Raw genomic sequence first — 24932 nt, 5'->3', positions numbered from 1 at the left:
ATTCCCTCACATGCATGGGGAGGTTTGAAGAGGGCCTGCCAAAAGCTCATGAGGCAAAGGGGACAAGTATTATGGGATTCAAAGAAACCCTATTGGCAATTCTAATACTACCTCCAATCCACAAACTCAAGCTGCCTGTGGGATCAAGAAGCTGACACCATCTCTGGCATATAACAGGCATGAAATGCATGTTTTCTCAAAGAATTTAATATTATGTTAGAGCAAAAATAATTAGAATAGTTATTTTTTATTGAGTTCCTCTATGGAGAAGTCACTATGCTTAGCATTTCAGAACCATGATCACACTGAACTCTCACAACTGTACAAGGTAAGCCTCATCATTCCCCTTCTACAGATGAGGAAAGTGAGGTTCACAGAGGTTAAGTAATCTGAATACAGTCACATCGCTGGTAAGTGACAGAATGGGTTAGAAGCCTGTCCAGTTGTTTTCATTCATACCTTTCTCAACAGGCTTTTAATAGTTGCCTAATATATTCCAGGCATTCCTTCAATAAAGACCAAATGCACCCACATTTCTGGGTCCAAGTACAAACTACAACAATGTGAAGATGACAGCAAGGAAGCAAAGACATTTATTTTCCACCCATCTCTACTTTGCACATCTTTTTCTAGCTCTTATCCTCAATATATCCAGAAAGTACACCTGCCATATTTGTTTATTTACTGTGGAACCCTCCTCCCTACATATGTGGAAACTGGGATTCACAATGTATTGCTAGGGATGCGCTGTCTGAGCACTTTGGAAAGCTTCCATACGAGATACAGTCTTCAGTATGTTTCTTGGAAAGCACAGGCCACCTGCCCCACCAGGATGCTCCAGATTCCTGGTTTTACTCATGTGCCTTTGAGAACAGGGCTTCTCAAGCTGAGATGTGCATAAACCTTCCTGGAGGGTTTGTGAGAAAAAGATCCCCAGGCCCCAGCCCCAGGGATCCTGACTCAGTAGGTCTGAGAGGACCCGCAGATTTTTATTTCTCACAAGCTCCCAGTAGATATTGGTGCTGCCTCCCTTGGACGCCACTTGGAGTAATGCTGTTCTAGAACCTTTTGGCTTGGAGAGGGATGTGGGGAGGGCTGTGCAGTGAATGGAAGCCTGACTGTTCAACTGTATGTTCTAGAGCTACAGGCCATTTAGATGAATAGTTTAAGAAATTTCATGAATTGATAATTTTAATGTTTGTTTATTTGATTGTTTGGGGTCTTCTGCTTGGTTGCTGTGTGACCAGCTCCAGTCATTATATTTTTATATCTCAACCATTATCTCAAAAGGGGCTAATTTTTAAAAACTAAAAGTTTCTCTGTGGGTATCCTGTTCTCAGAGATAGATAACAACTCTGCAAATGCAGAAGAGCTTTTAACTGTACTATCCATTAACCCAGCATTCCCTGGGCCTGGTGGGATAGGTCAGGGAGACCCTCCATGCCCTGTGCAAACAGCAAAACAAGGCTAAACACCACATAAATGCCTGGGGTGAGGTGCTCATTCACCCAGGTGTGTGGTCACACATAAGAAGTGAGAGGAAAGGTGAGGGAACCCTGCCTTCACCGTCACCTTAAAACTGGAATAAATCTAACTTTTTATGTTCAAAAAGTATCAAAGGACAGAGGGAGGCAAGAAGGAAGGGAGAAATAAGGGAAGGAAGGGAGGGAGGAAGGGAGGAAGGAAAGAAAGAGAGAGAATGAAGGAGACGAAGGGAGCACCAACTCAGAGTTCAGGACTTAATGTTCCACTAAAAGCTAAACAAATAAAAACACGTTTGCATGAACCTTGTGAGGAATAAAGAAGAATACACATGATTTTGTGCCTGTTTCCCAGAGACCTGTCAGAAAAGATCTTCCACAAATGAGGAAACTTTGCTCTCTTGGGTATGAGCTGCAGAGCAGAAAGTCTCCTGAGTGTACACACATTCACACACACACACACACACACACACACACACACACACACACCCTCTTGGGGCCAGACTACATGCACAACTCACAGACATGGAGCCTAATTGTTACTGGTGAACAGGAAAAAGATGACAAATTAATGCACATTAGAAATCCTTCCCTATTTAATGAAGCCATCAGCAATTTCAATTTCATTGTTCATTTGTTAGTGTTTGTTTTTTTGTTTTTAAGAGTGCTTAGCTAGTGGTTACTTCCTGGACCCCCATGGGTGCTTCTTCCACTTTGTATGGCATTTGTAAACAAATACAATTGGAAATAAAATGGCTCCAAACATTTGCCCTCCAGATTTTTTAAATTCTAAGGTTTAAAAAATAGCAGAGTTGCTTTCTTTTCCCGAGATTTCAGCCTATGAGGTGCTCAGCCAAGGAGAGGAGAAGCTTTTTAACACAGGCACCATAGCCCCTCTTCTGGTGCTGGAGCCATTTCAGCTCTGAAGCAGTATTTTACATAACCCTGCAGGCAGCGCTGAGTCAAACTACCTGCCAAAGGTGATTGGTTATTGCCCAGCCTCTCTGTTTGCTACAGAGAGCATCCTGGATCCAGCTTCTGACACCTCCTCCTACTCCGGATCCTTCATTGTATAGATGAAGAAACAGAATTTCTAAGAGATTGAGAGATCCTATCCCGATCATCCAGATATCCAGTAATAGAGCTGGGTCAAAATCGAGAACACAGATCTGACTACCAGACAATGCTCTTCGCTTAATTGTCCAAAAGCACGTTCCCCAATTAAGTGGAAACCATGCTGTAAACCAAAAGCAGCCTCTGCCCCGAGATCAGTTAGGTCTTCTAATATTGACAAGACGGAATTGAAGAGGAGCACTGATGTCAGGATTCTATTTGGAATCTTGAGGCCACCCAGCGTGTAGTCAGCACACTGCATTGTTTCCTGTGTTATTGGTATGCATGCCTGTTCGCTCAGAGGCTGCATTCTCCACCAGAGATGGACTGTGCCTTGTTCATCTTTGTGCTTCCCCTCCTCCAGCTGCTTACCATAGATTTTGCACATCATGAGCACTTGGTACATCTTTTTAAACATAAATGAGTGCCCAAAACACCCAACGGAACAGGGATGGCAAAGATGTCCTGTAGATTGAGAATGGCGGGGGGGAATAATCATCTGTGTTTTCTGAAATAGAAATCTTAAGGGGGACAGCTGCCTACATGTAGAGAATTACCAGGGAGTGGGTTCTAGACTCATGTACATTTTTCTTGGAGCCCAGTCATTCAGGGATTCTTCACTCTTCACTTCTTAGGACATGTTATTGTCTTAATTGCAAGCTCCACAAACCTCTGATCAACACTGCCCCTCCTAAGAGACCAGCACACGTGCAATCCCTTTGGAAAAGCTTAACTAGCCCTAATTGAGTCACAATACCAACTCAAATTAATTAGACTTTCAGAAAGTTGTCAACATCCTTCAAGATAACCTGGGCTGACTGCTCCATAGCTTTCACAGGGGAGTACATGTTCAAATTCTAAAAGCTTGAAATTCTACCAGTGACTCCTGAATAAAGACCCCTTCTTTTCGAAGACATTCACTCCACTGACTTTTTACTTCTATACTAAACAGAAATATAAACAGAACATCAGACTCCAAGAAGGATCACAAAACTTCAAAGTTCAAAAAGCCTATTTCTGCAGTAGTTTTACAAAGAAGCAATCTGGTGTCAGCTTGTTGTTTTGTTTTTTAAGAAACAGGGTCTCACTCTGTCACCCAGGCTGGAGTATAGTGGTGTGATCAGAGATCACTGCAGCCTCAACCTCCTGGGCTTTAGCAAAATCCTCCTGCCTCAGCCTCCCGAGTAGCTAGGACTGCAGACATTCACCATCGCACTCCACTAATTTTTTATTTTAGTACAGACAGGGTCTCACTATGTTTCCCAAGCTGGCCCTGAACTCCTAAGCTCAAGTGATCCTGCCACTTCAGCCTCCTAGGTAGCTGGGACTACAGGCACATGCCACCACATCCAGATAATTTGTTAGAATTATTATTTTTTTAGAGATGGGGTCTTGCCATGTTGCCCAGGCTGGCCTTGAACCCCTGGCCTCAAGTGATCCTCCTGCCTCAGCCTCTAAAATGCTGGAATTATAGGTCTGACCCACTGGACCTGTCAGCTTGTAACTCCTTATCAGAGTCTCCATCTCAGAAAAGTGTCATTGCATTCCCAAAAACCAAAAGCATCCCTGTCAGAAGCAGAAACAAGTGTCTTCAGATTTAAAAGTCATCAAGTCAGACAAATAAAATTAAACCTCTTACATTTCTAGGTCTTGCTACTGCAGCAATCTAAATATATCCTAAGCTTCCTATCACTAATTTCACCACCATAAACTCTGACCATAATGGCTTAATATTAATAATTGGCAGCAAAATTTGTAATATTATTCTCAAGGCACATTTATTTTGCATTTGATAAATAAAAGTATCATTTAAAAAAAAACCCACCATATCCTTACAAAATAACTTTAAGTAGAGAACCTTTAAGTAGAGAACCCGAAATCAACGAAAGGTGTCCTCTTATTAAATTTCTCATATTCAGTGACAGGTAGCAAGCATCTCCATCACTATTTTAGAATGAGGAAACAGCCTCAGGGACTTGAACTAAGTGAGTCAGTTGTGAGGCTAAAATAGAAACCAAACTTCAAGATGACCTTGAATAAATCCAGCCAGAAAAGAAGGTGTACATTGGTAGTGACACTTGTTTAGCCTAATGTGACTCCAGGAAAAAAGTCAGAATAGCCTCATTAAAAAAAATAGCATTACTGCAAATCCTAAATATTATTATACATTTGTCATTACCTTGGCAAATTCATCACATAAGCTTGCTGTTTGGGGTGTAGCCATATGTTACATATGCTATATCTATGCTGTCTTATTTTCCTTCCTAAGTGCAATCCACAGAATACTAAAGTGACTGTTTGTCTCACAAAACTGCTTGCTACAATATGTACTTATTCTTAGATTTTGCATTTCATTTTAAAATCTATTCAAACGTATTTATTAATTAGTTTATCCAGATCAGCAGCATAGCTGGAGGGAACTGCTCATCAAATTGAAAGCAAAATCACTTCTAAAGACATCCAAGACTGAGAGTTTCTGTCAAGACCACCCAACTACTTAGTAACAACGCTGAGTCAAAATCAAGAACGCAGGTCTGACTCCCACCCAGTGCCTTTCATTTAATTGTACCAAACCATTTTCTCCAATTAAGTGGAAACCCTACTCCCAACTAAAAGCAGCCCTCTGTTCCCAGATCAGTTAGGGCTTCTAATATCACTGCGACATATTTAAGAGGAGCAGGAAATGTCTATTTGAAGCCTTCTTTCTCTTCACAAAACCCCTCCCTCTTCCTCAACCCTGCTCTGCCATGCCCAGGTATTAAATGCCACTAGTTTCAAAGCCCATTAATTTGAACTTGCACATAATGAGAAAAAGCAAGAGATGAAAAGTTAGGCTGACATCAAATTGCCCTCTCCACACCACAATATGCACAACTATTTCTGCCTTTGTGGGAAACAAAAGGCGTTACAGATGAGGAAGAGAAAAATGGAAAAGGAAGGATAGCAGAAGTTGTATTCCAGTAAAATGTATACTCAGTAAGAAATTGAGGGGTAAAATGCAGCTGGGATAGCAAACCCTCAAAACAAAAAGCAACAATAAAACTCAAAAACTGTCAACTCAAGTGAATAATAAAATGCACAAAATATTCATTTGACTGATGCATAGCCCAAGACTCTCCCATAATTTGCGGGGAGGCCATTCAATTCTACAAACAAGATCTGGCTGGAACCTAGCTTCTCTCATTCCCAAGTGAGCCCATCATTCCAAACCCCTAAGCTAAACTCTCTCTTGCTAAAACTGCTGAGAATACGAAGGCTTCTTGGGATCATACTTTGAACCCAGAAAGCAGAAAAGAAGGCCCTCATCTCACTGCATTTAAATCATTCATTTTCTTTTCTATATGCTCCTCTAGGCAGGAGGCTCTGTGAGAGCAGGGCCCACAGAGGTCTGGAACACCTAGTACATACCTGCCTGGATCATCACAGGCCTTTGGTACATCTCTCACTAAATAGATGATTTGCCATGTCATGATACGACCTGAATTCTACTTACACTTATGAGAGAGAAGCACATCAAAGGAATCTGCCCACCTCGTAGCTTCTTCTGTGGATAATCTCCTAGAAAAAAAGAAACATCTGTCTTGAATGTTTCTGAAATAACCTCCTTGCCCTCAACAACCGCTAAGATTTGCTCAAGAAAACAAATTGGAAAAATGTGGGAGGGGTGCAGGTAGCAAATGAAGACTATACCTGGATTCCTGCAATTCTGTCACTGTAAATTTGTACATTCTTAAGTAACTGATGAAAAAAAACCTCAAGACTGGAATTCAGTGAATTTTGTCTGTTGGCTTTTAGTCTAAAGAACAAAGCTAAGTAAGTACATGATTTAAAGGTATTGAGGTAACAATGGAAAGAAACTGGTCTTAGAGCCAGAAAAGTTAGACTCAGCTCCTGACTCCATTCTTACTGTCACCTAAATGTCTGCACTTCTGAAATGGGGATAATGATGCCCATTACATAGTTGTGTGAGGGTCACACAAGGTAACATCCATGATATTTAATACAGCACCAGCACAGAAGAGGTGCTGAATTCAGGTTACTTGAATCTAAGCATATTTTTAGAGTAAATTTGAACAGTTATTTCCAAATTGAGAGCTCAGATTGACAACTAAGTAGAACCAAGAAGTATCCTTTGCCACCCACAGTTTTATGAGAGATGGATGATATGGCTTTCTTAGGCAAAAAAAAAAAAAAGAGGATTCCCATTCTGAGATCACTAAGCTATACGTTTTGAAAAGGAAAATAAACATTCCTTTCACTCACGTCCAGGGATATAAAAGGAGCTGCCAAGAGACAGGATTTTTCCAGTGGCTCATCTGGTCAGCAACTCACTAAAGAAGTGAGCTATATGACTTGCTGTATTACCCAGGGAATGGCACGTGGCCGTACTACTCACTTGAGAGCGCGGTTGGGTTTGTCTGGAAGAATAGCTGTGAAATCACTACACGAGTCTGACTTGTGAGACAGGCATCCCAGTCGAGTCCTCATCCCTTTGTTCCTGCAACAAGCACAGGGGCAGAAGGACGGGAAACTCTCATGATCACAGCTGTCAGCTCTATACAGGGCCCCTGGAGCTGCTGCTACGGGAGCCAGCACTGCCCCCACCCTTCCCCAGGTGGTCTCTGAAGACTTCATGATCAGGAAGAGACCACCTAGAGAATCAATAACTACCTGAACAGTCATAGGTACCCTACCCGACCCCCTAGAGGCTTAATGCTTTTCAAAGCTGACACAGCAAGTTGACGGTAAGTCAATGAAGGTCATTAGCTTGGAAGAATTTCTAAATTAGGATTCTCTGTAGGGAAAGAAAATACAGTGACAACAAAATAACAATCCACATTTTGCTTTTCCACAAGGAGGGCAAAGTAACAGCAGCAGCAGCAGCTCCTGATTGCAAAGACCCAGAAGGGGTACCAACACCAGGAGCAGAGGGATGTTTGCGGGGTGCAGGGTGCATATCAGAGTCTTAAGCACAAAGCAGGGGGCCTCAAGGCAGGCCAGTTCCAACTCAAGTTCTCCCCACTCATCCCACAAATCTAGCTATACTCAACCCATAGGATTGATGCCTGTAGGGGGAGAAGAGTAATTGGTACAATCAGCAATTAAGAACCAATGTCCCCTTTCTCAGTTCTTATGCTTGCCTAACTAAGCTCATGTATTCCTATTTACATTTTGGCTTATCTCAATAAGCATAATTAAATTTTTAACATGTATGTTTACATTTCTCATATGTTTTATTTTCCAAAGGACCTATATAATGACATCAGGCACTTAAATAGTTATCTCTTATAACAGATCCAGTGAGAAGTTACTCTAATGTCTCTTTCTGACTCCCAACATTAGTCTCCGTTTACCACTTTACCTTTTTTTAATATGTTTAATTTTTTTTTTAGAGAAACGGTCTTGCTATATTACCCAGGCTGGTCTCAAGCTCCTGGCCTCAAGTGATCTTCCTGCCTCAGCCTCCTGAGTAGCCGGGATTACAGGCCCAAGCCACCATGCCCAGCTAGCCTCTGCTAACCTTTAATCGGAGGTTGACAAACTATAGCCCTGAAAAGGTGCCTGTCTGTGTAAATAAAACTTTATTGGAACACAACCACACCATTTGTTTACGAATTGTCTAAAGCTGCTTTCAACTACAAGGGCAGAGTTGGGTAGTTGCAGCACAGACCATATGGCCCACAAACCCAAAAATATTTACTCTCTAGCCCTTGACAGAATAAGTTTGCTGACCCCTCACCTTTAACTATGACAACTCCTTGTGTTGAGGGCAAAGGTAAGTGGGACGGGTTTAGTATAATCAAATCAGGATTAAGAGTGACTTAGAAAAAGGAAGTGCCGCTTGCACATTTGCAACAATTTGCCACAGAAATAGTCCTAGAAGATGCCATTCTGCATGTTGAAAGGAGTCCTTCTGGCCTAGCTTTCTTTCCTCTTTTTCCTAGGGGTGGGAAGAGACCTTAGAGGTCATCCAATTCAATCTCTTTTACTTCAAATGGATTTTCATCCCTGGTAATTGTCTTTGTTCACAGAAATCTTATCCAAGAAATTTCTGCTGGGATGGTATTATATTTGGCAGGGATGGACAGCATTTGTATTCCACAGCACATCTCTGAAGAGCCTCCTAGGGCTGGAACATCCAAGTTCCCAGAAATATCCTCTCTCCTGCAAAAAATTGGGCCTGCACGTCCCCTGCTCCCACCTTGAATCTCAGCCAGGCCGCATTGTGAAGCCATCCATTTCATGGCATTTCCAAACATTGGCTACTGCTATTCTCTCTCCTGCAACAGCGGGCATCTTACGTGTCCACTCGCGCTTGCAAATCGCAGGGTGTCTGACAGCACACCTTGCAAGCAGCTGATTGAGGGCCCTCGAGTCATCACATTCCATGAATTCAAGTTAAGGTCCTGCTCAGGCTGCCCCACAGACCAAAGTCCAACTTTCAGTGAGTTGGTTCATTCCTCGTGCCTCAGGATCATCAATCATAAAATATTCAGGTCACTGCCCTCAAAGAGCAATCAAGAGGACTTTCAAAAAATCGCAAATCCACGCAAGCCATTTAACAAGGTTTAGCAGGGACCAGTGTAAAGGATACTACTTGTTACCAAGACAACTGCGATTCTCCCAAATAGTTTGCAAAAATCTTCAACAAAATATTCTTTGGGACAAAATGGTTTTTATTTTTCATCTTTCTAGCTAAGACCTCAATTATAATCTTCTTAGCTGGGTCTGAAATAATGAGGGTAGAAGTAGGAGTCAAAGGTTAAGGATACTTTTTTAAAAATAACGAGGCTTTCCCTCATCTGTCTCCTTTCTACAGCCCCTATCCCAGTAACTCACAGAGATCCCTAAATTGTTCCATACAAGCTCATGCACAGTCCCTCATCCCACCCCACAAGTCACTGCCAAGCTGTCTCAACAGTCAATGGGAGGGCTTCAGCTAAGACAGGTCCTGCTTGCAAGGCCACAACTTTGCAAGAGGCATACAGACAAGAACCGTGCAGTTCACACAGGAGGCCTATGGGGACAGATGAAAGTAGACCATGCATGGGCTAAGAAGGCTTGGGCCAGACTCAAATAACGGAGGGTGTGACAAGGTGGAGAAAAGAGGAAAGGGTCAGGGGCAAGAAAACAGGCCATTGATTCATTACCTGCGTGGCATCAGTAAGGCCGCCATACAGGCATCCGCTTACGGTTAACCCTTGGGCTGGTATGCAGGGACGTCAGGGCAGGAAATAAGACTGCGGTGCTCAGGAATTTACCCTTGCACGTCCTCTCACCTAAAATCAAAGAACCTGCTGTAAGAGGGGCCACCCTCTCTCATCTGACTGCACTACATTTCCTCTCAGACGGGTTTCCGCCAGCGGAACACCTCCCCACACACATCCCCCCAGCCCCACAAATGTCCACTTGTCCTTAGCAGGGGCGACAAACCAAGGATGGACAAGAACAAATTGTTGGTGGCTTCATGTTGTTGATTATTGGTTAGGAGTTCCTGATTCCCCAACCACTGGCCATCAAATATAAAGTGGGACGTGTGCCTCAGGGGAGGCGTGGGCCTAGCAAACCAAAAATTACTGCTCTCTTTCTCTTACTAAAGTGGGGCCCAAGTGACCAGCAAGCGGGGTTGGAGGAGGGGGTCGGCACTTGCTCCAAAATAATCTGATTGGATGCTGCTCTGATTCTCGCCTCCCTCCAAGGGCACCTGTCCCAGGTGGGAGTGCGTGGAGACTCGGGAAATTGGGAGTGGGAGGGAGGTTGGAGGAACTCCAAGAGAGGCTTGTCAGGCACCATCACCGCACAGGCTTGCTCCTCTGCAGGGATCACAGGTGCAGGCTGAAGAAATGAATATGCAAGTTACCCTTTCTTGCCCATATGGAGCCTACATGACCTTCCTCAGCCTGGGGCCTGGCCTATTCTTGACGCGAAGCAGGAAGGACATGAGTGTGGGAAGACAGGGGTCATTGAGGTTGAAAGCTGATTGACTTACAGTCTTCCTCTCCTGAGGGTCCCATTCTCAGTGCTTCAAACCCTTTGTTCCCACAGAAGACCTCTGATAGGAAGAAACACGTGAGGAGAGCAGCCTATCCATAAAGGGCTCCCCTGGGGAACTCTGACATCAAACATACAACCCATTTTAAAAGGAACCTAATTTAGATAGATAAGACTCCTATGTGAGCTACACCATTTAAATTATTTTTATATTACCGCGACTGTTTCACAAGTACTTTTTAAAAATAGCTTCTTTAATAATACTATAATTAATAAAATTAAAAGATTGCTTTGTTAAAACTAGAAAAAAAAATTAGTTAGACTGTGTATGAAGGTCCATTGTCACGGATTGTGTTCCCTGGCTGCAGGGACATTTCCTTAATCTTTCTCCTAACCGGGCTTACACCTGCTTCCCCAGAAGTCATGAAATCAAAGCTTTTGCAGCTGTGCCGGTCCCTAGAAGTCATGTTTGGGGCACCTAGGCCTCTTGCTGTGGGATATGGCCCCAGGGGAAGGGGAAACTCATGCAGGGACCTTTATTATCCTAGAGCCAAGTGGAACCAGAGACAACTACCCACCTACATTGCAGGCAAGGTCATTTGGGGCAGGGCATCACCCACCCTTCTGTCCCCGCCTTGTCTCTCTTCCCATTCCACTGCCAGCCCACACTGGCTTGCCCATGCTGTTCAGATGCCTGTCCCTCTCCTTCAAATCCAGCGCTGCCCAAATTGCTGCTCAGACCCTCCACTACCCATTTGATGCTCTCAACCACAGATGCCAATAAATAAGAATCAGCAGGACACTCTGACCCAGCTGCCTTACCCATCCCAGCACCTCAGGGCTTTTATCCCATTTGGCCCTGGACTTCTGAGAGTTAGAAGTTATCCAAAGCCCAGGAAGTTCAAAGATGTGATTGCCCCCACAGTGCATGTGCCCTCATAGGTGGGCATCAAGTCACAGGTGTGTCTGGGGCAGACAGGATGAGACATAATGGGAAGAGAGGATACTCAAAGAAAAAATGAAAGTTAAAAGCAAAGAGCAAAGATTTACAAAGAGGGGGAGAGAAACTAGAGCCTCCGAGGGAAGAAAGCAATCAATATGCATGAAGAGGCAAGTTAATTAAATATGGATAATGCAATCGGTGCACACAGACACCCCGGAGAAGAAAGAGAAAAGCAAAGGCAATACTCACTGTCTTTGGCCAGTCCTCATGGCCTGAGGGTCTTTGCCAACTGGATGGTCAGAGAGGTTGCAGGTTAAGGTGCTCTGGGGAAAAAGTAGATCTTTCTTTTAGCAGTCAAATCCTCGGCAAGTGAAGGGCATGTGTGCATGAACACATAGGGGCACACACACACATATACACACACAGGCATGCACAACACACCTCCCACCACTTGAGCCAGGCAGCAAGCGGCCCCGCTGAAAGCTCTTCTCTCTGCTTGTCACATCCAGTAAATACTGAAGCAGCCTACACCCAGCGGGCGGCGGCTCAGCTCCCGGGCACAGTCTGCACGCCCATCCTCATTGGCAGGATGCAGAAGGTGCCCCTGAGCTGAGCTCAGCCTCACTAACCTGAGGCTCCTCTGGCTGCAGCTCAGGGAGAAGTCCCCACAGCCCACAGCTGCCTCCCTCTGCACCCAGAGGCTGTGCGGGGGGCAGCAAAGAATAGGTATTAACTCTTTCCAGTCACCAGTGAGCTGAAAATCAAGTGTCCAGGGGGCCCTCTTCTAATGAGCCCCGCTGCTGGCTGAAGGTTGGCTGCTGCACCGGGAGTGGGGAGCGTAAAGATCTTGCCCCAGACAGCTGCTGACAGCAGGAGCCACTCCAAATCAAATCTCCTAATGAGCCAGGAGGAGGGGGGCTGTCTTGCTGGGTGTGATGTGATGTGATAAATGCAGAGAGCAAGAAAGCTACAGGGCAGGTCACACATCTAAATTCCACCCCCTTTCTCCCAATTTCTATTGTGCTGCACTACCAAGCCAAACCACACAGCCCTGAAATTAGCCCTCTCTGCCACATCTCAGCTGTGCCCCTTACTCTACAGAGGCATTTCTCCCCCAGCTCATCTCCACTCCCACCCTAACCAGTGCCAACCACACCACTCCCCACTTCTTAATGAGAAATTGCCACCTCCTCTGCCTTCCCAAACATGCATATTTCCAACTCTGTGCTCCTGCCTCTCACCTGGTTTTTCCTACAGTAGAAACTCACCTCTCTCCCTCATCCATCACCTAGCAACTTCCCCCTACTTGCATTTGTTATGGAGTGAGACTTTTCCTTTTGTTCTGCCCGATCTGCACATGATCCCTATTTTTCTGTCTTTTCCATTTCTTTCTTCTTTCAAACCTCCTTACCCACATGGGTCTTCACACTGCCTGCTTCAGTTCCAGAAGCTTCTCTTCCTGCTTGCCCTAGTGTAGTGGTTCTCCAAGCGTGGTCCCTGAACCAGCAGTGTCAGCATCACCTGAGAAGTATCAGAAATGCAAATGTTCAGGCCCCACCCCTAGATCTACAGAATCAGAAACTCCGGGGACAGTAATCAGCCTTCCAGGTGACTGTGATGCATGCTAAAGTTTGCAAACCGCTGCCCTGGGAGGAAGCTTGTCTTCTCGTTATGCTCTAGGTCCCTAAGGTTGAGTCTACACTCCCACTCAGGAACTAGCTCCAAAAACACATAGCCTTTGCTGCAAACCGTTTCTGAAACCCAGAAGGCAGGAGAAATCTCGACAGAAAGTGATGGCTTTATAATAATGGAAATGAATTCGATTTTTTAAACCTTTTTAAATGTATAAAGCATTTTCATGTATTGTCACTCAACAATCCTATGCCACAGTCAGAGAGGGTATTATTATTCCCATGTTACAGATGAAAAAACTGAGGCCAGAAAAGGTGATGTACCTTTATCAAAGCAACCCAACATGCCAGAGGAGGCACAAGGACCAGAATTTGAGTCTTAAGACTCTAACAGCAGAGCTCTTTCTACTATATCATACCAGGACCCAGTCTTTCTGGGCAGATCTATTGGTGCATAACCTGAATTCTCTCAGTGAAATGATTCTGCCACAACTACTCATTGTCTGATGATAAGATGAAATAAAAATTCTGATGCTGCCTCCACAGTGACTCATTGTCTCTTTCTGATATCGTCCACAGTGCCCCTCTATTAAAGAAAGGGAACTTTGTGTTATAAAATAAGATGCAAAAGAAAAGTTTCTCATTTCTTATTACCCCTTTCTTGAACCCTGTTGCTAATTGGGGTTTAGAACTTAAGCAGAAAGAGAACCCTTCATTTCTGGACATTTTCTTGGTACACGGCACCATAAGAAACTTGTACACAGATAAACTGGTGAATAAAAGCCCATTGATAAGCACTCCCCTAATTCAAGATATGTTTATAGAATAAGGTGAATCCACACAGCTAATGTTTAATGAGCAGTTAGTATGTGCCAGACACTATGCCTAACATCGCATTTGAGTTATCTATTTAATTTTCAGAACAAATTTACAAAGCCAACACCTTTATCATCTCCCTTTTACAGATGGAGAAAGAGAGACGCGTCATTTAAAAGTGGCAGAGCTGGTATCTAGCACCAAACCTGATGCTTCCAGCCTCTGCTCTACTCCTTGCTTTAACACAAAGGTAGTGCCATCATAGGACACTTCCTACCAGCACTAAAACAGTGGAACAAAGGCCTCCTCCAAATCTCACGCTGCCCCGGCCAGTATCCACGGGGTAAAGGCCCCAAGGAAAGAGAGCAGGGCTGCAAATGGGCCTGAGTCGCAAGTGGAAGCTAATCAATATTAACCAGGCATCAGAATCTTCAATTAGCCTTTGGGAAAATAATATAGTCACAAGAAGTCAATAAGTCCAATGTTTAAAAAGAGCTATAGTAAACAAGAAAAATGTAAAAGAAAGAACAGGAATATAAAGAGCAGAGGGACAAAAGTGTGTGGACATGAATAACACAAGGAAACGGAACATTAAAACTAGTCCAAGCTTTTTTTTTTCTAATCAAAACACTCCTAAATGCCAAAAAGTAATCACAGAGGACCATAGTTTGAGAAGCACAGACCTAGTGCAGGCCCCGCTTACAAGAGGACACCAGCATAATCTTCCAAAGAGGCCAGGGCATAATTTCAGGGAGGAGAATTAAGCTGAACCTAAAGTAAAGCATTCTAGCATTGTCTTCTTTCCTGAAACAAATAAACAGAAAAGGCAAGCAGAGTTAAGTGCTCGTGAGATAGGAATTCATCACCTTGGACTCTACATTCCCCAGGCTTAGAGCTCTGGCCCAGGAATGTAGAGCTCTGGGTTCTTTTCCAGCTACTGCTCCTGACTTGCTAGCTGCAGTTGGCACAGGACATCTCAACTGGCCACAACTCACGTTTCTTACAGGAACACAGTGATTGCAAGCCCTGCTCCTGCCTCTGGGCTGTCCTGCCCCCCTCTGAACTTCCCAGTCTATACTCACTCCTCTTGGGAAGCCCTGCCCTCTCCAGGCACCCACCACTCCTCTCCAGAATCGTGCTTCAATCTTGCCTCTTCAGCTCTAGGCCGCTTTTCCAGAGGTTTGCTGGACAGTTCCTCACATCTCAGACCCTGCACGCTATACTATCTCTAAACAGACCCTGCATGCTGTACTGTCTCTAAACAATCACGTCTCCCCCATCCTCCATTCCTGCTGGGCTCCCTGTGCTTACTTGTGACATTACTCTGCCCAAGTCCCACAAGGGACCCTAAGCCTAACCCTAACCCCAACAAGTACAGACATTTCTGGCTTCTTTTTCTCCATTCCCTTCCTAAATTGGCTTTTAAATCTTGTCATATTTTTGAAGTATTTCTCAACTTCATTTCCTCCCATCCATTGATGCTGCCATATGAGAGGTTATTCAACCCCCAGCACCTGCACAACCTCCTGCCCTCTCTTAAATAACTGATCTCCCTACCCTCATTTCTTTCTCTGCCCACCCACAAACCATCTTGCACACTACACTACCACCAGAGTACCACTGAACAGATACCATAAAGTGGATCATCTGTGCAATCATCTTTGATGGGCTCCATTGCAGCTCCTTGTCCTGCCTGACAATGAGTTTGTCCCATTTGCCTATCCAGGTTTTCTATCCCACACACATGCATGATTCCTCTGCTGTCCCTTCTGTCCGGAATGTCCCCACCCTTGATCTGCCTATTAACTCTCAGCTTCTTCCCTAAACCCATTACCTCAAGCTAAAAATTCTCCTTTCCAAACCTTTTTCAGAATTCTCCCAATCAGAAGGAACCCCCTCCATCCCAATAGCACCACCTTGCTGTAAGGCCCTCTGACAGCCCACATCACAGGCATAGTTTATTCTTGAGATTTATATTTTCTGAGCCTCTCAACTGACTGTGTGCTCCAAAAAGACAGACTCTTTTACTTACTCTCCTTACTATTAATTCTCATTAACTCGCAGAGAGCAGGTGTTGAGTAAATGTCGGCTAAATTTGATTTTGAGTTCGTGAAAAAAAAATCTGAAAAATCACCGAGGATTCTTTATGGTAGAAACATTTTAGACTTCTGCAGCCTTCTGGTCAAGACTGAAGTCAACAGAATGCTAATGACACTCAGGGTCAGCTGCACAGGTACATAAGGCATTTGCAAACTAACCCAATAGCCTGGTCAGGGCAGTGTGGAATTCATCAAGAGCAAAAGGATCACCTGGCATTGTCACACAGGCCATGAGAATGTAATTAAATTGAAGATAAAGGGAGTTTAAATTTGCAATATAATATTTTAAAAAGCCACGAGAGTGGAGGAGGTTTATTGCCAAATGCCCCTGTGTGTTTATGTAATCAACATACCACCTAGGATAATACCACATTTAAAGCTTTTAATAAAACAGTCATTTGGATATTAGATTTGAATTCTGGTCAGCATGCTAAAGCTCTTCCGTAAATCTTTTAAAAGCAATTTCCACTTCGTAGCTTCCTAGTAACAGTAGAAACATGAATCAACATATGCTGCATTGATTTAGGGTTTCCATGGAAACCGGAAGGACACAGGGAAGGGCAGGACAGAAGGAGGTCACTTGGCCCAAAATTCTACTTTAAAAAATGCACCTCTATCTCATTCCTCTGAGCATTAGCAGCCTCATTTCCTGTTCATCAGTTCAAGCATCCACATATTTAATTTGTAATAACGCTGCTCAACTCCTCATAAGGAACATCAGAGGGGATATGGAGAAAAGTCAGCAGCTGAAGCTGTGTGCCCATGAGGTTTTCAAAGAAAACCAAGAAGCACAGGATTTGGAATCAGAAGAAAGGGCCTTTGGTACTAACTCTGCAATTAATTAGCTCCATGACACTAACTACTTCTACTAGCTCTGTGACCACCAACGAACATCACCAAGACATTTCAACTTCAATTTCCTCATCTGTAAAACACAAATTAACACAACTGCCCGGTCTGTTTCTCAGGGTGATTATATGCAAAGAAATGAGAAAGTCTATGGGGGAAATGCCCTGTAAATTCCAGTACATCACACCCTATTATTATATTTGAAGATGATCTTGGCTTCCCTTTAAATGGAATTTTGCCAGTGAGCAAGGAGATGAAAAAAACAAAAAAAAAAGTTTCCTAATTTAGTGGAAATTAGACTGACTGGAAAAGAAAGTGTGGTGGATTTGACAGCCCTGAGCTTCAACCCCAACTCTGTAATTTTCCAGATTAAGGGCAGATCCAGAACTGTGGGCAAGCTACTCGCCTTGTCTGAGTATCATTTTCATCGTGGATAAAATGAAGATAATAACAATAGCAATGTCATAGTCTCGTTATAAGGATTGAATTAGATAATGTAATGCAGTCTTCATCACAATTCTTGACAAACGGCAAATAGCTGTTCTGTGTGAGCCACTTTTACCATTATTCGTAGTCTTTTCAACTACATTTTATCATCTGTAAAATGGGAATTAAATTTCCTACTACTTCCTCATTTTACATAGAGGATTACTTAGATGTCTGTTCAGCTATTTAATAAGCTGTTTGGGGAAAGGTGCTATATAAATAGAATGCCATTATTTAAAGATTCATTTTTTTACCACCTGCTCAGCGAGGTGAGACAAAAATGTATAAGATAGCACATCTGTAATGATTCTCGAGCTGCTCAGTGGCTGGGGGTTACGTAAGTCTCTGTTACCTTTCTCATTTCCTTTTGTTCCTCTTGAGCATTCATTTGTCTCCTCACCACTCACTGCAGGGTTTTCCTCTTGCCAGCCTCTTTTCTTTATTCACTATCTTTATACTCCCCCTTCTAAGTGTGTCTAGAAAGAAATTTCAAAGTTAAATTTTGGAGGCTTTGGTGTCTAAGCCTGCGATTCTTCCTTAGGTCTCCTCAAATGAAATGGTATAGCAACAGCAAGGGAAATGAAACAAAATCAGGAGATGTTAGAGGATTACACAGTGCCGCCTCGCAGACAATGGCCATCAGGGTTAAAAATAAAGCTTAAGAAACACCTCAGCCAAATGTAATACATGGACTTTGTGTTGAATCCTGATTCAAATGTAAAATTTTAAAAATAATACAGTGCAATTGAGAAAATCTAAACACTGATTAGATATTTAATAGTAGTAAGACATTATCGTTATTTTTTAGTGCAATTTTGATATTGAGGCTTTTTTAAGAGACCTTATCTTTTAGAGGTATACTCTGAAATATTTATAGTTGAAATGATATGCTATCATGAACGGCTTCAACATCATCTTGGGTGGGAAGCTGGGTGGTAGGTACATAGGGACTCATTGTTCTCTTCTCTTGACTTGTGTATATTTGAAATTGTGCCTACAATGTATGGCTTCAGTAAAATAAGCCAACAAAGTACAAGAAAACTGAAATACAGAAGGAGGAGACTATTTGAATGGAACTTGATTTTCTGTACATTTTCCATTGTAAGTTTTTCTCCCCTTGAATAAATCCATTTTAAGAAAAGTCTATTATTTTATGCCTAGGGAGCAGGTGCTAAAATTCACAGAGGTTTAGAGTGGGTATAACTCCTAGACATCACCTACAGAAACTAAACTTTGAAGACTTTGTCCAATGTCACATTTCTTAGAGGCATAGCCAGGACTCCAACTCAGAGTTCCTGGGTGGAATCCAGCCACATCCTTTGTTCCCACTGCTGAGCTGCCCATCTATACAGGCAGAATTCAGGGCCATATGTTAACACTGGACAAGGAGAGAAATGATGGCCTGTTTGCTCACCTCCACAGCCCTTCTCTGTTCCTACTATGATCACAGCCTTAAACACTGAACTCAGGTTTTACAAATGACCTTTCCAGTGGCCAACTAGTTTCTGTGAGGGCAGCTGAAGGGCAGGAAGGTAGAGTGGAGAGAGAGAGCTCATGCAACATACACAACTCTTCACACCCTCACAACCTGATCTCCTGTCCCATCAAGATCATCAAGGCCTCAGGTATGAAATACCTGGACCTCTTTTCACTTACTAACAACTCCTACTAATCTATCCATATTACACACACCCTGACCTCCTTCCGGCTGCCCTCAGATGTGTCTATTTAAGGTGAATTCTTCCTCCTGTGGCCTTCCACCTATTCTTTCCCATGGACCCTCCTTTATGAACTCTTTATTTTCTCTTTCTCACATGTTATTCTGCACTTAACAAAAACAATGTTCATCTCTTTTATTTAAAAAAATTCCCCTTGGGAAACACCCTTGGGTGTTTCTCGTTTTATCAGCAAAACTGCTTGAAAGAGTCTCCTCTGCTTCCTCACTTCCTATCCCCTCCTAACCCCTTTGCCATTTGGCTTCCATTCCCACCATTCCCCCGAAACACAGCCTCCATACTGTGAGGTTCAAGTGGAAATGTTCCAGTACTTGTCTTTATGAACCTCTTTGCTGCCTTTGCCATGGTGACCATTCATTTCTTGGATCTCTCTCTTTTGACTTCCCAACATTACACTCCCCTGGCTGCCCTTCCCCTTGGTCTCCTTTGCTGGCTCCTCCTCCTCTGTCCACCCCATAAACACTGGTATTTTCCTTCCTCTCTAATCTTAGCTTCCTGCCTCTCTCACCTTGCATGCTACTTGGGCAATCTCATCCTTGCCCATAGTCCTAACTACATTGGGTATATTGACCATTTCTAAATATTTTTGTCCAACTCTAGCCCCTCTCCCAACATGTAGACACCAATAGCTCCCAATCATGTAGACTCCGATAGTCCTTGGGTTGCTGAACATACCCCTCAGATATCCTACAGGCCCAACAACTGCAAATATATCTAAATAATGGACACATCATATTCCCATCTTTTCTTGGCCCATTTTATCCGCCGCCCTCACCACACCCACCTCCCACCCCACCCGCACCCCCTACACACACATATAAACCTTGGCTTCCTCTGGAATTGCTGATCTCAGTTTCTGGCACCACCATCTACTGAGTAACTCAAGCCAGAAATAGGAAAGTAATTACAGGCAACTCCCTTTCTCTCATCTCCTGTCGACAACCAATTACCAAATCATACTGATTAAATCTTTCATAGTTTTCAAATGTGTCTCCTCCCCTCCATCCTCGCTACCACTGCTGTGGCTCATGTCCTTATGGTCCTGGTTCATGTCCTCACAGTCTCTGGTCCCCATGAGACAGCCTATTTTCTTAAATTCAGCTCCAATCTGCAGCCATAATCACCTGGTTAGTCACAAACATGACTGCATTTCCTTCTCCTCAAAACCTTTAAGCCCTCCTACTCTAGGGATAAAGTTCCAGCTTAAGAAGGATCCTGATACACAAACACCCCAAGGTCTGGCTACCTTGAGAGTCACCTACCACTTCCCTGGCTTGTCCTTCAGGCCCCAATAACTCTACACTTTCCGCAATCATGAGCACATATCACAGGGTTCCATGGCTTTGGGCCTCCTTTATTTCATTTCCTCTGCCCAGAATGTCCTTGATCTGAGTGAGCCCTGCTCATCCTCAAGCCGCACTTCAGGACGACTTCTCCAAAAGCCTCACCTGAACACCCAAGTTCAGGAAGTGCCCTCTGTGCTCCTATGGCTTCCAGGCACACTTCTCTATGTCAGCACCTGGCATAGCTAGGTACCTGCAACTCTCTTCTCCTAACCAGACCCTAAGTTCATCAAGGGCAGGAAGCATGGGTTCATTCATTCATTCATTCAGTCAGTCATCTGACTAACATTTAAGTGTCTCCTATGTGCCAAGCAAGGTCCCAGGCATGGGTACATTACATTCTCTATGTACATTGCCTAGGTAAAAAATGTATTTTTCATCTCTACACCTCCAAAATGTAGCACAGTCCCCGGCAACAGGAAGAGGCTCAGTTAATGTATGTTGAGCTGACACGAGCCCCCCAGCAGGTAGGTGAGGAAACTGTGTTTGGTGTAGGATGCTGGCCAACAGAGACAGTGTGGAGTCACAGAGTGGCACAGGCTCCAGGGTCAGCAACAAGGGTTCAAGCTCCAACTCTGCCCCTTTATGGCAGGCTCTCCTTGGCTTAGGACCTTGCCTTCTCATCTCTGAAATCAGAATTACTAAGGCAATGCCCACTTCCTGTGTTACTGCAAGAATTCAGTGAAATATATAAGTAAACATGGGCTGTAAATCACTTAGGCTTATGAAAACATTAAGTCACAGGGAGAACATCAGAGTCCGAGAAGGCAGAAGCCCCACACCCAGTGGGGAGAGGTGTGGAGGCTGCATGGATGGGACAGGAGGGCCAAAGGTGGAGAAGCAGAGGGATGTAGTTTTCAAAGCCATGGAGCTGAGAGGCAAGCATGAAACCCTGCCACAACTGAAATGTGGCTTTCCCTCCTATCGCTCAGTGCCAGGGTGCTGGTTATCAATCTCTTCCCCTTCTCAGATAGTAACAAAAGCTTTACCATTTGCCATCAGAGTCTACAGCTGTGGGCAGAGAGCAGCTTCAGCACTCTCCCCCTTCTCTGAATATAAAATAAGCTCTTTCTAATCCTCCATTTTTAATGACTTCAGGCAATGGCTTTCATGTCCTCACTCCTAGCTCCATTCTAGCCAGACACCTAGAATCACGCAGCAAGGAGAATCCACAGCCATCAGACCCAGGAGTGGGGTTCAGCCACAGCAACAGCAGCAGGGAATAGTGGAGTGGAGCCTGGGACTCTGGGGACAGTTCTCCCACTGGTATTTGCTCCGAAATTCACACAGAACTGGGAACTGAGAGCACTCAGTGAGACGCCTTGCTTGCGGGCATGTGCTGGTGCACGTTAATGTCTGAGCTGGAGGCGGGAGGAGGGACGAGGGCTGTGTGGGTGCACTCTGATGCACGGAGATGCTGAGCAAATTCCCCCTGACACTTTTCCTTGAGAGACAAGGCCCTGGGAGGAATCAACCTTAAGCCACTCAGCTTTTCTGAGACCCTCTTCCTTCTAGAACCTTTTACTGCTGAATTCAAAAGCCTTTGGGAAATTCCATACAGAGAACACTGACAAATTCCATGCAGAGAACACTGGCAAAGGTTCTGATGATGATGCTGATATTTCTTGGACAATGAAAAATACCCCCAGGCACAGAGGGGAAGCAAGAAAGCATTTCTGACATCTCTAGAAATGTAGGTGTTTGGACAAAGAAGAAACCAGAAAGCATAAAACAGAGAGCCTGGAATAGAATAGACAGGAAAATTGTTCTAAGTCATAAAGTCATTATATGTAACAAAACTTACATTTGTATAGCGCAGTCACAAGTTGGGTTGTGCTATACAAATGTGAGTTTTGTTACTTATAATCACAAGTCACAAGTTGGAGCTGGGATTGAGAAAGGAAGATGGAGAACAAAAAGGACATTTGAGGCTTAGCACCTGCTAAGTTGGAAGAACAGGCATATTTCTGCACCCTTGCTCCTGGCAAGAGTGGTGGGCTTAAAGGTTCTGAAGAGTCTGTTAGAGAGTAAATGGGGATGATGATACAAGGACAGGTGCTTTCACTTCTCTGGCTGAACTTCATCGAGTTTTTTTTACCCCCCTTGAGCCTCAATTTGTTCCAGGAAGTTGGGAGAATTAAACAGCATCATGTGGGCAAGCACCTGGCAAAGTTGTTCAGCACATCTTGACCACTGGGAGCTATCATTCCTTTCAGCTGATCCTCACAAGCTCCTTTGAAAGTGAGCCAGACCCTTGTTATCACTCATTTTACAGATGAAGCTGCTCGGTGGCCCTGAGTGGAGGGCCCAGGGTAATTCAATTAATGGCCCTAGGAAGACTTGAACCCAGGACCTCCAGTATTTTTTCCGCCCCGTCTCTGCCTATTCAGCTCATGCTGCTGCTGACCCATGGCTGAGATCCACACTTGGAGGGGTTTTCTTAACAGAAAGATGAGGGTTTGGCTCAGCTGTCCATCCACACTCTTGCTCTGTCCTCTAAGAGCCCCTTGCTGTAGCGGCATGGCTGTTGTGACTAAGGAACCATGTTCTCCAGGTCAGAGTTCACTGACCCACAGGAGAAAGACCTTCACCTAACTGGCATGTTTCATTCACCTGGACAAGAATAAGAGCAAGTTTTCAGATCCCTTTTTGTGTTAGACACTATGTGGAAAAAATCTTTAAACAAAGAAGAAGCTAGAAGGATGTGATACCCAAGGGAGGCTTACCTTGACCTGGCCATGGTGAGATGTGGGCCACACTACACACTCTACTCCCCACTCACTTATCAACTTTCCAGTCTAACACACACTTCTTTCAGGAAAGCTGCTCTAAGGATGGGTGGAGAGCAAACAGTTAATAAAGACTAGTTTACTGGAGTGATTGCTCACCGGACTCTCATTCTCAAAATAATAACAGCCATCATCAGCGTAATACCATGTTGCATGTTCAGAGCTTTTAACTGTAACCAAGAACTACTATAATCTCATGAATACAGTTATCTCACTCCCACTTGCCAGCACCTCCTCCATTTTCCAGGAAAACTCTAAAGTTCTTCAAATCTGTAGGAACAAACAATCCAGAATTAACCCAGACTTCAGGATGGGGTAAGCTTTCCTTCATTATTTCATTAGACTCTAAGCACCCCAAGGTCAGGACCTACAAACACTTGCAAGCCAGGTTCTCAGTATGTAGTTCAACAATAGGTTGATATTGAGTCACCATTCTATCACAGAAAGAGAAGAGCAACCCTCTTCCCAGTGCTCAAAAAAAAAAAAAAAAAAAAAAGAAGTCACTGACTAGACAGTGCTGAGAAGGACCCATTTAGCTGATGCCACGGATTCTTCAGTCCCTGTAGGACGCAACTGTGCCCTCAACTCACTGCTTAGAAATTGGTGACCTCCAATTTTAATCTCCCTCCAACTCATTGTGATTGTGAGTTCTTCTGCATCGGAATGTGTCACCAACGTTAGTCACCAGCAACACCAAAGACCTGCACATGTACTGGAAACAAAACAGATTCTGTGTGCTGCCAGACTGCTGTGCAAGCAACCCATTTAAAACAACAGCAGAAAAAGACATGAATGAAACTAAAAATAAAGAGACAGTGTTATCGTCCAGATATCAACCTACAATATTTTCAGAGCCCCCTAAGGGAGCTGAGGGTAGAAACAGGATCACCTTTGAGGAGAAAGCAGGTTTTAGGGGACCTGAGGAGTTAGGGTTGAGGAAGGAGGATGGAGAACAAAAAGGACATTTGAGGCTTAGCACCTGCTAACTGGGAAGAACAGGCATATTTCTACACCCTTGCTCCTGGCGGAGGTGGCGGGCTTAATAGCTCTGAGGAGTCAGAGAGTAAATGGGGACAATGACAGGAGGCCAGAACCTTTTCTGCCCTGCAGTGTCCTGCACCTCTCAGCAAGACTTATAGCCTGGGCTGACCTGCCCAGGGACCCACTCAGGCCCTGATGGAAGCAGCTGCTCTTTCTTACCTGCCTGGCGGTGGGCAGCGCAGCTGGGAAGGTGTGGCTGGTGCGGGCCCCAGCTGGGCATGGTTCAGTGAGGCCCTGAGTGAGAGTCAGCCACCTCCTCCTGGCACCTGGGAGAGGGTGGCAGAGGGCAGCCCACTTCACCCAGCGCCCCTAGAATAGCGGCTGCAACATGCTGCTCCTGCCGGCTCTGCTCCTCTCCAGGCTCTGCATCTCATGAAAAGGGAAAGAGCGAGTGAGCGGCAGGGGAGGGGGTGGGGAAGCAGAGGGAGGGGAGAGGGGCACTCTGACAGATGATGCGCACTGCCACGCAGAGTCGGGGGAGGACCGCAGGCTCCAGCAGGATGGCACTGCCTGTGTGGCTCTCCCGCTCCCAGCTCGCTCACAGACAGCTGCCTCCGAGGGGCTGGTGGCTCTCCAGAATTCAGGGAGAGGCAGAGTTCAGAGGGGATGGCAG

The 24932-nt window shown here is 44.5% G+C and overlaps 1 protein-coding gene across 2 annotated transcripts in view; it reads right to left on the bottom strand.

Moving 5' to 3' along the window:
- Nucleotides 1-24712, bottom strand: part of RGS8 (regulator of G protein signaling 8) — a 42788-nt gene extending 18076 nt beyond the window's left edge. The window contains exons 1-5 of one of the 2 annotated variants that reach the window (XM_019027591.4): nt 24479-24712; nt 12941-13050; nt 11779-11852; nt 6991-7092; nt 6088-6152 (exon numbers count right to left, since the gene is read on the bottom strand). In XM_019027591.4, the coding sequence (XP_018883136.2) occupies nt 6088-6152; nt 6991-7092; nt 11779-11852; nt 12941-12946 (247 nt within the window). In that variant the 5' untranslated portion in view covers nt 12947-13050; nt 24479-24712. Of the gene's footprint in view, nt 1-6087; nt 6153-6990; nt 7093-9745; nt 9875-11778; nt 11855-12940; nt 13051-24478 lie in introns of those variants that run through there. The other variant, XM_031010919.3, reaches the window with a different exon arrangement.
- Nucleotides 24713-24932: the final 220 nt, after the last annotated feature.

This window comes from Gorilla gorilla, chromosome 1 (genome assembly GCF_029281585.2).
Source record: "Gorilla gorilla gorilla isolate KB3781 chromosome 1, NHGRI_mGorGor1-v2.1_pri, whole genome shotgun sequence".
NCBI classification, from domain to species: Eukaryota; Metazoa; Chordata; class Mammalia; order Primates; family Hominidae; genus Gorilla; species Gorilla gorilla.
This window is presented reverse-complemented; position numbering and strand designations above follow the sequence as displayed.